This window comes from Salvia hispanica, chromosome 4 (assembly GCF_023119035.1).
Source record: "Salvia hispanica cultivar TCC Black 2014 chromosome 4, UniMelb_Shisp_WGS_1.0, whole genome shotgun sequence".
Taxonomy (NCBI): domain Eukaryota; kingdom Viridiplantae; phylum Streptophyta; class Magnoliopsida; order Lamiales; family Lamiaceae; genus Salvia; species Salvia hispanica.
Window position 1 is genome coordinate 21,447,040 of NC_062968.1, and position 14,021 is coordinate 21,461,060.

At 30.8% G+C, this 14,021-nt stretch overlaps 1 protein-coding gene across 1 annotated transcript; it reads left to right on the plus strand.

Moving 5' to 3' along the window:
* Nucleotides 1–8,862: 8,862 nt before the first annotated feature.
* Nucleotides 8,863–11,143, plus strand: LOC125218513 (laccase-14-like). Its single transcript, XM_048120195.1, has 6 exons — nt 8,863–9,046; nt 9,129–9,280; nt 9,353–9,597; nt 9,663–9,791; nt 9,863–10,789; nt 10,897–11,143. The coding sequence occupies exons 1-6, from the start codon at nt 8,960–8,962 to the stop codon at nt 11,103–11,105; spliced, it is 1,749 nt and encodes a 582-aa protein (XP_047976152.1). The 5' UTR covers nt 8,863–8,959; the 3' UTR covers nt 11,106–11,143.
* The last annotated feature ends 2,878 nt before the right edge of the window (nt 11,144–14,021 follow it).

Consider the following 14,021-nt stretch of genomic DNA (forward strand, 5'->3'; position numbering starts at 1 on the left):
CTGTAAATGGTATGCAAGTCTCACATTCCACTAACTCACATATTTTATAGACCTAATAGTATATAAAATGGATCTTAGATTCCACTATCTTTTTCCACACACTTATTAATAGACTCCCTCAATCTCAATAAATAAAACATATTCATTTCGGCATAAGATTTTTTGTAATGTTGTTTTGTGAGATAATTGGAGAGAATAAAGTACATACTCACTTTGTTTCCTTAATAGAAAAATGTGTCATTTTTAGGAGGATAGCCAAAAAAGGAAAACATTTCATTTTTAGTGGGACAGATTGAATATTTCTTTAAACTCATCCTTAACTCGACTAAGACAATGTCAGACAGGAGCGCAGTACTAGTTTTTTCGGCATTTTCCCTTTTATTTCAAGTACTCCATCCGTCTGTGAGAAAATTGACTCATTTTGCTATTTCGGGGTATCAGCAATTTGAAATCCCATTTGCTTTTTTTCATTTTTGGTAGGTGAGTCCACCACTCAATAAATTATTACATTCACATTCTATTAAAAAACCAATATAGAAAAGTGAGGTCTCCATTCCACTAACTTATTTTCCTTCATAAAGTCAGGCATTTTCTTAAACCTCGTGATGAATCAAATGAGACAATAAATAGCATTCAGATGGAGTTGTTCAATATTCACCACTGAGTTTTTTCTCCACGGTACTTTTATCTCTCTTCCATTTCTTATTTCTCTAACAATACAAAGATCTCGAACATAATGTAGTACTCCATATTCAAAAAGAGTAAATGTCAATTTTGGTGCTAAACATATGACCAAAATACGAATTTAGTCTAAAACAATCACTTTTTGAAAAACAGGTTCATAACAAATGAAATCCTTATCGTAGTGGTCCTTTTTTTACAGTTCCGTCAAAAAACTAACGGTCACGCCATTGTGCAATTAGCGTTGACCGTTAGTTTTTTTACGGAACCGGAAAAATAATACTCTAGCAGCATTTTCATTTGTTAAGAACCTATTTTTTATAAATTGAATGTTTTGGACTAAATTTGTATTTTGGCCATATATTTAGGACTAAAATTGAGATTTAATGATGAAAAAAAGTAGAGTTGAATTGTGGATTGCATTGAAGAAAAGTTAAGGCTGCATATCCAGCATTGTCAAATTGCTTTATCGAAACACTCAGCCAAATAAAATTCATAGGACGTGTCATAAAAAAAATAAGAGGAGATCATGGAATAGGAGATGTTATAGGTGAATTTCATTGCATAAAAATAAGTTTGAAAGGAACCTCCTTGTTTTTTCTATTTCAGATATTTTCTTCATGTGGGTTTAAGCCAAAAACTAGAAATCAAGAAACCTAATCACTATATTTACACTCCTAATCGAATTAATTGACTTCTCGACAATATACTCCAACTAATTAATTGGGTGGGCCCATGATTTAAGCTAACAATTGTCAAATTCGTATGACGTATCAATTTGTCACGCGTGTCAAATTATATACGTTAATTTCGAGGTTAATTGACATACATATATGCCAATAATTACTTCAAAGAAAACACATACAGTACTAAATTTAATTGTATAACCAAATGTACCTATAGAAGAATTACACATAAATTTACCTATAGGATATAACAACAATTTCATTTACTACTACGGCCAATTTCCTCTGTCTTCTTCCTTAACAATATCACGCAAGCCTTCTTCATGGATTCATCGTCTTAGAGTAATTCACCATTTTCCCATTTTAGGCTTATTTTAGGGCATTCATCGTTCAAATTTTAATCAAATAGAAATATTATGTTTTGTCTGAAACTGAGCTTAAAACGAAAACAAAATTTTTGACATGGCAGATTAAAAAAAATTATTGTAACAATTACAGGGGGAATAAAAAATATCTTTTAATTATTGTGAAAGTCCTTTCAAATTAATGAAATTATTGTGATATAATGTACTTTGGCCATCAGCTAATGGAGGGTCATTTATAACCCGACAAGGGTATGAAATTGTTTAACCATATTATCCCCGGGCGGGCCAAACCATTGGATTTCTTTGTCGCCCCAATACTTGAATACTAATATTTCAGTTCCAACAATTTTAACACAAATTAACTCTCTTAGTACTACAGTGTGTAATCATTTAAAAACCCATCTATGGCATTTCTATCAAATCTTATAAAATGTATTCACTTTTAAGATTGATTTTCCCAGAATGTATTCTAATTTTTGGCCTAATATTTTCTTTCTTCTTTCTTATATAAAATTATGGATCCAACATAAATTTACTAAAAACTCAAAAGAAATTTTTAGGTATGAAGGTTTCATTCTGTGCTTCTTAGGTGTTGTGCTGGATGCATAATGCTACAAGTTAATGCTTCAATTCGAAGCTTAAGATTTGAAGTAAGTATATTAATACAATGGTTGTATTTTTTTTCTTATTACATTAAAAAAAAAGTTGGTCTAAATCTGAAATTGTTTAAGGTGGTAAATGCTAATCATACAATGCTATGCACCAAAAAGCCATTGCTCAACGTAAACGGACGATTCCTGGGGCCAGCCATATATGCCTGAAGGGGAAATCTTGTCACAGCCGATCAAAATAGAGTGATGCTAAATGGTCACATTATGGTCAGCCACACAATATTAAATTAGTAAATTTAAGCGTATATTAATATATAAAATATTAGTTATAGTTAGTGGAGGACTTAAAATTACTTATATATCCTCTGCCTTATTTTTAGTGTTTAGTTCTCATCTCAATTTTCAGAACGAAAAGGGGGAATTTGTATATTTCAAATTTTGAAATAAAGTTACATTAATAACTACTGCCTATTTAATAGCCTCTAATTGGAATTTGAATCAAAGAAGACACTAATTAATGTAGTTCTTTTTAAATGCCCAATCGATTAATGTTATTTTATCATATAGTCTGGATGTATCATAAATTTTTAATAAAATTTGTTCCATGAAAGTAAGCTCTCTTGTACAACAAGCATGACTAAATACAATATTATTTTTATCATAATATTTTTAATAAAATTTGTTCCAAGAAACTAAGCTCTCGTGTACAACAAGCATGACTAAATACAAGTATCATTTTTTGACAGTATTTTCTCCTATATGTTTGTACTACTATGAAATTAAATTATAGAATTAAGAAATATATTTATAAACTCAAAAATATATATAATTATAAAGCTTAATTATGGTACAATAGTATATTGTCAAATCTGAATTAAAAAATTGTTCATAATGAAAATGATATACTAATACAATAGAAAATAAAATAATATTCTTAGAGGTTATTCGATTTGCAAGATTATATATCGGGATTAAATATGTATTATGTTTGGTTTATGATATAGAATCTCACAACTTAATCATATATGAATAATAATGTGATAATTTGTTATAATCATTCACTTCAACTAAAATAATCTTAAAACTTAATCCTGGATGGATTATCATAAAATAATTATTCATGACAATTGAACGATATTTTTCCTATAAATTTACCACTACTAAAATAAAGAATTTTTTTTAGATTTGCGGGGATTAAAATTGGACGGTAATCAATCTCATAAGATATAATTGATGAACTTTCTCTTGATTTAGAAGTTGGATATTGGAATTGGTTTTTTATTCTATTGAGAAATTATGAATTAATTTAGACCTTTGATGTTAAGAAATTAAATTGAATATTTGAGAATTTTAAATAATTTAAATTGAACAATTCAACTGATTTTAAGCTTAAATTTTGGATTTTAATTGAATGACTAAATCTTAGTATGCCCAATTGACCAGTTGAGAATAATTTGATATTTGATTCAATTTATCTTAATCAAACAGATACAATTGGATATATAGTTGGATCTCTGATTCAATTAAATCAAAGGAAATAATGTTATTGATATTTTTAATTTTATAAAATTTATAAAAATCAAAGCTAGATTTGTTGTTTTATTCGTTTGTTTGAAGTTATATAGAAAACGAACAAATTAAACTTTGATTTTTACAAAATTTGAAAAATTAAAAATATTAATAATATTTTTAAATATATTGAAATCAAAACTTTATATATATATATTTATATATATAAAAAACAATGATAAAAGTGGTTTAGCTAGATAGTAGTAATATCCAATTGATTAATTAGGATAATTTTTATATTTGATTTAGTTTCTTATATCTAATGGATACAATAATAAGTTTGATCTTTGATTTGATTAAATTAATCATTCTTGGATGTTAAGATTAATACAATAAAAGTTTAGATTTAACGAGGAATGATATGCAACATGTCTTATGTGAGCATCATTATCGTTTGCCGCACATTTAATGTTGTTTGTTTTGATTTATATATTTAGTTTGATTCTAATACGTTTAAAATATAATTGAAAATTTTTAATTTCACAAAATTCATAAAAATCAAAGCTCGATTTGTTATTCTATTAATTTATTTGAAATTATAGATAAAACGAGCAAATTGAACTTTGATTTTTATGAATTTTGTGAAATTAAAATTTTCAATAACATTTTTGAATGTACTAGAACCAAATTAAATATATAAATTAAAACGAACACTGCGGCAAACGAGAATGATGCTCACATAAGGTACGTAGCATATCATTCATTTGGATTTGACTATGTATTTAATCCATTTATCTTATACTCATACTCAGTTCAATATCTTAGTAAGATATTAGCATATTTTGATATAATTAATTTTAATTGATCCTTGATCACATTTTAAAATCCGAATTTTAAATTTTAACGGAATAATTTAAATAAATATTGTATCTAATTCACTGATTTTGAGTAATTTATACTTGATTTAATTGGATATGTGTCCTTGGATATCTAGTTTAATATTTAATTCAATTAAATCAATCAATTCAAATTTTAGAGTTATAAGAGTATTTTACTTTTCAATTTATCTTATACTCCATAACTCAACAACTCAATAGAATATGAAATTGATTTGATATACAATTAATGATTGTAATTGATCTTTTATCCTGGATTAAATTCGGATTTTAATTCAATGATCATTTAGCTAAATCTTCTACCCAATTGATTAATTGGGGATGATTTTGATATTTGATTCAATTTATCTTCTAGTTTGATATATTAATCAATTAAATCAATTAATTGAATGATAAGATTAATGTAATAACAAATTAGATTACTGAATCGATTTATTATACATTTATACTAATTTGATACAGAAATGTAGTTCCAGAAAGAAATACAAATAATGAACCCAATACATATCTTTTCTTTACATCCTGCTATAAATCTATCCAAAATTTTTACAGATCGATAGTTTCACGTAAAACTGTTACAAAATATATTTAAACTTTTTACAGAAATCTCAAAAAATCAAAAGTTATTTATTTTTATTTTTTGCAGAAAATCAAAAAAATATTCATATAAAAACATTTAAGAAATCCATCTAAATTTTATAGAAAACCAAAAATATCAATACTGGAGTCTTTCCCATAGCCGCTGCATCGATTGTGAATTTCAGTCAAAACATTATGTAGACTCTTTCTCGACAACTTCTCCACCGATTCAAATTTTGTCTAAAAAATGCAAATCAGGTTTTTTTGCTACTAAACCTATTCAAATTTTGTCCAAAAGAATGTAAATGGGTGACTGAGAATTGCTGCACATTTCCTTAAGTCTCAGTCTCGCCGATTTGCAAATTGAGGACTTTTTTTTGCATATTTTTGAGGGAGAAGAAGAAACTAAAAATGGGTGAGGGTTATAGGCTTACAGATATTTTCAATCTCTAAAGTCTCGCTCGCTGCTTCATCAAATTTTTTTTCATGTTTTTGTAGAGATGAGAGAGAAACTAACCATGTCTCCAGATATGGGAGAGAGAAACTAATACTGGCGGGATATGAAAAGAGCAGCAAAGAGAGCCAATTTTACCTCCAAATATGAGAAGGATATAAAAGTAAAATCAATTACTAACTAAACCGGAAATTTTAAGTTAACTGGTTTTTTTGCAATTAAACCAAATTATGGCTGGCCATAATGTGGCCACATAGCATTTCCCATCAAAATATAACCATCCACCGGTAAATATATCTCATAATGTTCGTAAATTTGGTAAAGAGCATTAGTGAAATTATATATGCAAGCAGGGGTGATTTGAGGTAATACTTTCTTTTGCTTACGAAAAACGGACAGTCGCCGGGGCCGACCATATATGCGAGAAGGGGTGATTTGGTCGTAGTCGATATTGTCAATCGTGCTGACCAAAATATAACCACCCACTGGTAAATGTATCTCATAATGTTCATAAATACGCTAACGAGCATTAGTGAAATTATATATGAATGATAATTGATTATATGTAGGCATGGAGTAAAAATACCGAGATATCCATGGTAAGATGGAACTGATTATGTGACCCTAGAGCCGAATTCAACCCGGCAAAAACTTTACCCAACGGATGATCCTCTCCGACGAGGAAGGCACATTGTGGTGGCACGCTCATAGCGATTGATCGAGAAATACTATCCATGGCGCAATTGCCATCTTACCTCCGGCGAGGGAGACCTAATTTTATATATTGATTTTATAATAAAATGTGAGAAAAATAAATTAGTGGAATGTATGGTCCACCTACATTAGAAATGATTGGATTGGATTGGATTAATCATTTCTAACATAAGTAATATGTACATACACAATTCAGATTAATCCAATTAGAAATGATTGGATTGGATTGGATTAATCATTTCTAACATAAGTAATATGTACATACACAATTCAGATTAATCCAATCCAATCAATTCTAACATTTTATATTAGTAAAGGTTTTAATTTGAACCTTTTCAGTTTTTCAACTTGATGTCCAATCATATTTAATTGGAGTACACTTTTTATCCACCACGTGTTCTACAACCAGTGGGAGTGCAAAAAAATATCGAATTATTGTTAAAAGTGTAATTAACGAAATCATTGTAAAACTATGATAGTATAGTAGTAGTATATTATTTGACCATCAGCAGATGGACTTTCATTTTTAACCCGACAAGGGTATCAGTTTTAAAATTGCCAAATATGGATTTTGCATATCAAGCATGATTTTAGGATTGAATGATTTAACAACATATTTACATGATATTATCAAGACGTTAACAAAATTACATCTCATTATTTTATTAAATTAAATAATTTTATTTATTAAAATATAATTATATTAGCACCATATTCTTGAATGATTACAAAATTTGAACACATTAATAGTTTAGAAATTTACAAACAGTTCTTAAAAGAGTTACTCCATATGAAAAGTTTAATTTACATGAAATACCCCATTTTTGAAATGCCACTCTTTTTTCTTTCTTTTTAATTTTGGCACCCTTATTATTTTTATATTTATATTTTTTTTGAAAGATGGTTACTCTAAATATTGAAAGGGTCAATTAATGACTCTTTTGCTTTTCTTTTTTCTTTTTCGAAAACTAATTCTATGAGCTGTTTTGGTGGATTCTCTATTATATCAATCTGCAGACCCATATAATCTATTTATTTAGTTTATAAACTGTTATTAATTTATTTGTTGTCATCCAGAGCTTGTTATTACACTAAAAAAAAAATCTTAATACTATCTTTTAAGGATAAATAAACTGAGACGTTTTTTTTTTTAAAATAACAACAATTTAAGACGCAAAAGAAAGCTTACTTAAATTAAGGGTATACTAACGTATTTAATTGCATTAAAATTGTCCTTAATAGTTTTTTTTTTTTTGTTATTATAGTGTAGTAAAGTCTTAGAGATAGATTCAATTTTTAGAACTTAATTCAAGGTAAGAGTCTTCGTTAGTTTCAGTAGTTCAGTATATTGTTGTTGCCTTTCTAGATAATGGCCTCTTAATTTTAGGAAGTGTATTTGTGTTTTATTTATTTATTTATTTTTTTCCTGATCATATTGTTTTCCTTCTCTTCTTCATGTGTATTCTTAGTGCAGTATTCTACTTCGATTGCTCCTTTTCCAGTAGTATTTTAGTTGTTTATCATGTCAATGTCGTGTGTTATGTTAAAATTAGTACTCTCTCTGTCCCTTAAAATTTGACACTATTTGACCCGGCACGAGTTTTAAAAAATGTAATAGAAAGTGGGTTGAAAAAGTTAGTGGCATGTGGGTCCTAATTTTATATATTAGTTTTAAAATAAAATGTGAGAGAGAATGAGTTAATGGAATGTAGGGTCTACTACCAAAAATGGTAAAAGTGAAAGGTGACAAATTTTTAGGGACATAAGAAAATAAAAATAAGTGATAAATTTTCAGGGACGGAGGGAGTACATTATATAAAAATCGGGATCCGCATTCTACTAATTTTTTTCATTCATTTTTCTTCACATTTATTTAAAATTGCACCGAATCAAAGAAGGATTTTAAATCGTGGGATGAAGGCAATAGTACTCCCTTATTGAAAAAATGTCTCATTTTGTCATTTTTCTTTAATGCTTGTCGACACCAAAAATGTAACTATGCAATAATTCTGGTTCTGCTTTAATTTAAATTAGACGTATTGTCAATTTAAATTGGATGTTGAAGCTTAAATGGGATATTTTCTATTTTGGCTACACTTAACTCTGAACATTTAGCTTTTATTATTCATTATTTTAAAATATTGAAAATTACAAATTATTATATATTAAAATTTAAAAGTATATTTATGCATAGAATATTTATTATCTAACGAACTTCACTAAGTTTCATTAATTAATGGGTTAATTAAAAATCATTAATTAAGAAAATCATTGATTAAGGAATTGATTTAAAAAAACCATTAATTAAGGAAACTTCTGCTTCCTCCCCCTTTTCTTTTCTTAATCATTTTTCTCAATATAAACCCAGCGAAATAAAGTTACAAAAAATCTCTCTCTTCTTTCCTATATAAAATGATGGATCCAATATAAACTTACTCTAAAAGCTCAAAAGAAATTTTTAGATATGAAGGCTTTCATTCTGTGCTTCTTTGGTGTTGTGCTTGGATGCATAGTGCTAGTTAATGCTTCAACTCGAAGCATAAGATTCGAAGTAAGTATATAAATATGATGGCTGTATTTTTTTTTTCTTATTACATTAGAAAAAAGTTTGTTTAAATCTGAACTTGTTTTAGGTGGTAAATTCTAATCATACAAGGCTATGCACCAAGAAGCCATTGCTCACCGTGAATGGACAATTCCCGGGGCCAACCATATTTGCACGGAGGGGAGAACTTGTCACCGTCGACATTATTAATCATTCCGATCAAAATATAACCATCCACTGGTAAATGTCTCATAATGTTCATAAACATGGTATTAGTGAAATTATATATGAATGGTAATTGATTATATGTAGGCATGGAGTAAAAATGCCGAGATATCCATGGTCGGATGGAACCGATTATGTGACCCAGTGCCCAATTCAACCCGGCAAAAACTTTACCCAACGGATGATCCTCTCCGACGAGGAAGGCACACTGTGGTGGCACGCTCATAGCGATTGGTCGAGAGATACTGTTCATGGCGCAATTGTCATCCTACCTCCGAAGCGGGAGACCTTTCCTTTCCCCAAGCCTCATGCTCATGTTCCCATAATCATTGGTATAGTATCTCAATATTTGTAGGTAAATTCAATTTGTTGAGATAATCACACTTATATATTGCAGGAGAGTGGTGGAATAAAAAGGTTGAAACAGTGTACAAGGAATTCCTGGCCACCGGAATAGATCCCCAACTATCCGATGCTTTCCTCATCAACGGCCAACCCGGCGACTTGTATCCATGCTCCAAACAAGGTTAAATTTATTGTCACAAGCTGTAATAGTAAAAATTAAAAGAATTAGTAATTTATTTATTTTTGGTGCAGATACATACAAATTGAAAGTGGAATATGGGAAAAGGTACCTAATCAGATTAATTAACGGTGTGATGGACACCCAAATGTTCTTCAAAATCGGCAACCACAACTTCACCGTGGTCGGCACCGATGGGGCCTACACGAAACCGATACTAACAGATTACGTATCGATTTCGCCTGGCCAGACACTCGATTTGCTTCTAGAAGCCAACCAGCCGCCGAGCCATTACTACATGGCCGCCATAGTCTTCGCCAGTAACGGGAATTTCTTGAAAATCCCCACCACTGGAATAATCGAGTATGTGGGAAACTACGCTCCGCCTCCGTCACCACTGTTTCCATCCTTACCTGACAACAACGACGTGGCTGCATCGATGGGCTTTTCACAGCAACTAAAAAGTCTAGGCGACAACGTGGACGTTCCTAAAGAAGTCGACGAAACTTTCTTCTACACTCTCTCGGTGAACCGGTTTTCCTGCGACGAGCCTTCTTGCTACGCACCCATGAAGCTGCTCGCGAGCGTCAACAACATGACATTTGTGCTTCCGGAAAACGTCGACATTCTCACAGCTTATTACAAACAGATAAATGGAGTTTACACTACTGATTTCCCCGACTTCCCGCCGACAGCTTTCAACTACACGGTAGACAAGCCGGGGAAGGAAGCGAGAGCGTCCTCGTTTGGAACAGCCGTTCGTGTACTGGAGTATAACACGACGGTGGAAGTGATTTTCCAAGGCACCAACATCGGCGATGGCATTGAGCATCCCATGCATTTACACGGATACAGCTTCTACGTTGTCGGTTCCGGGTTAGGGAACTTCGACAAATCCCGGGATCCGGCTAACTATAACCTTGTCGACCCTCCATTGATGGAAAACGTCGCGGTGGCAAGAAATGGATGGGCCACTATAAGATTTAGGGCGAACAATCCAGGTATTCAGCAACAGATGTGGGGTTTATAGACTAAATATAATTTTTTTTTTTATGTTTTTATTAATTGACGGGTCTTTTGAGATGAATTCGTGTGTAATATGTTGCAGGAGTGTGGTACATGCATTGCCATTTCGAGCGGCACTTGACCTGGGGGATGGAAATGGTGTTCATTGTCAAGGATGGGAAACTCCCACATGAGAAGATGCTGCCGCCTCCGCCGGATATGCCACGTTGTTGCGGCGGAGAAGACTCATCTCCACCTCTTGAATTTGGTGATCCTCATTCCACAATGGCGAAGAGAGATGAGGCTCAATGAATCTTTATTTATGATATACTAATATAGTATGTTTATTTGTTTTTGCGTATTTATTAGTTACATTAATTGATTAAGAGAGAGGTGATCAAGGCTACATTATATATATGGTTGATTGGCATGCATATATATATGAAAATCCTCCCAAGTATAACCCTGTCGACCCACCGCTATAAGATTTAAGGTAAACAATCCGGGTAATTGTTACAGGCGTGTGAAATGAACTAATGCCACATCGATTGTGGAATAAGGATATGTTAATTACTTCCTATGTTCACGATTAAATGAACCTTTTTGCTGTTTTGGGAATTGGGCGTCCACAATTTAATGACTCGTTTACTTTTTTCAAGTGGACCTCACATTCCTCTAACTCGTTATTTTCACATTCTAATACTCCCTCCGTTCTCCATTAGGAGTCACACTTTGATCAGGTACGGGTTTTAAGAAATGTAAAGAAAAATTAGTTGAAAAAGTTAGTAGAACGCGGGACCATTTTTTTATATTGGTTTTATAATAAAATGTGAATGAATTGAGTTAGTGGAATGTGGGACCTACTTACTATTTATGGTAAAAATGAAGTGTGACTCTTAATTGGGGACGGACCGAAATGGAAAAGTGTGACTCTTAATGGGGGACAGAGGGAGTATAAAACTATATAAAAAACACGGATCTCACATTCTATTACTTTTTCTCTACACTTTTCAGCAACAAATTATAAAAAAAAAAAATTAGAAAACTCGTGCCGAATCAAATGGGTCATTTAATCTTGACAAAGGTAATAATTTTGCATTGGATGTTTCAGGAGTTTGGTTCATGCATTGTAATTTCGAGCCTCATTTGAGGCGGGGAATGAAGATGGTGTTCATTGTTAAGGACGGAGAACGGGGCGATGAGAAGATGCTGCCACCTCCGCCGGATATGAATGGTTAATTAGGGAGTACATTACATTTTAGTCACAACAGTTGAAATAATTTTTTTTATTGATAAATGAATAATAAAATACAAAAAGCCATATTATAGTGGGTCAAATTTGAAACATTTGGCTTCCAACATTAACCGTATAATCAATAGACTAACACACACACTATTGGAACGAGATTTTATAGCTAATCCCTATGTGATGGAGATATGGCACGAGGTTAGAAATGTAAAGAATAAAAAACAATCATTGGACAAATTAACAGTTGAATAACAAATATTCTAACCTAACTTATGAAATTACCCCACTTTAAGAAAGTAATTAGCACTATCTATAAAGAAAGGCCTATAGTATCTTTGAAAAGAAAAAGTTACTACAACACCAATTTAATCGTTATGAAATGACCCTACTTTAATAAAGTAATTATATTCCATAAGGAAAAAGAAGATAATTTAAAAATAAGCTAGGGCCAAAATAAGAGGGAAAATGTGAAGAGTAGCATTTCAATTTGACGACAGGAAATACGTAATATAGGCTAGTGCTCGTGGCATACAACTAGCCAAATACTCCATAAATCTCATTTAACTAAAGACTTTTTTTATTTTGATAAATTTTATGAAAATAATTCACTTCTAGTTTTAGTAAATAGTTTGCGAGTATTTATGAATACAATTGATTTGATTTGATAAAGAATTAGAAAGATATAACGATCACAATCTCATACGATATTACTAAAATATTGATAGTAAATGACATAGAGTTATATTTTTCTGAATTTAATTCATAAAATAATTCAATATCAACTCTAAATTGTTATGATCTAGTAATTTAGTTCAACAACAATTCTGCTCATTTCATTCATCTTGTATTTGGTAATCACGGGGGAGAAATGGCTGTATGATAGCTGATTTATGATCTTTATTTATTTACAAATTTATGTTGTTTATTTGTCTAGTTTCTCTTAATTTATCTGTTTTTAGGACTTTCGATATATGGACAGAATATTTAGTTTAATGAATTTAACTCTCTCGGTCCTCTCAAATTTTTTATCCTATATATCTATTTGATGATGTCATCTAAATTTTGTTATATTTCACGTTACTATTCTGCTAATCCATTCCACTTGCAATTTATTAAACCTTTTATCATATAATATTTTCTTATATATTGGCTTATCTGAGATGTCAGGGCTTTCTCGATTGTAGTACTACTTAAAAGATGGCAATGAGAATCACCTAATGTTTTTCTGCAGCATCTCATACTCCATCTCTCACGAACATAAATTTATGTTTGTAAGTTATGGAGTAGGAGATTGCAGAAAAAGCAAGCATTATATGATCGACTCGTCAAAATAAAATTATGACGTATAGACTAAAGTGGTCGAAGTACCTTTCAGATTTAATCAAAAGTTTTAACTTTAAGTCATGTCGCATCATTAGCCAAAAATTATGATATTGAAATTTGTATTGTATTGATTAGTACTTGTAATATTAAGAGAGAGAATCGACAATTTTAGTGCAATAGTTAATACTCCATATAGTAGAAAGTTAGAAACGAGAAAAAAAATATAGTTAGAATATTATGAATGTGGAATGAAGCTCAATTTATTAAAAATTTGAAACTTATTAAAAAATGAAATTGACTCCAAGATTAAGTTTCCCCGAACGTATCCTAATGTTTAACCCAATTCTTCTTCTGATGACGATTCAACCCTTGAAAAATCTAAGAGGAAGGGAACTTGGTTTCATAATCCAAAATATTAAACCACTACATTTATATATATTTAAAACCGGTGAAATACACATATATGTAGAACGTGATAGTACTATATAGCAAGATCACCTTCAAATAATAAAATTTTATATAAATAATTAAAGTATTTCAAATGATTGAATACCGCCTATACAAGACGATTACTCTTTTTATTGATTTGAAGAAGTTAAATATAGTCTCAACCCAGAAAATAAGTTGGCTTAACTGTGTTAAGCAAAAAATAGAGA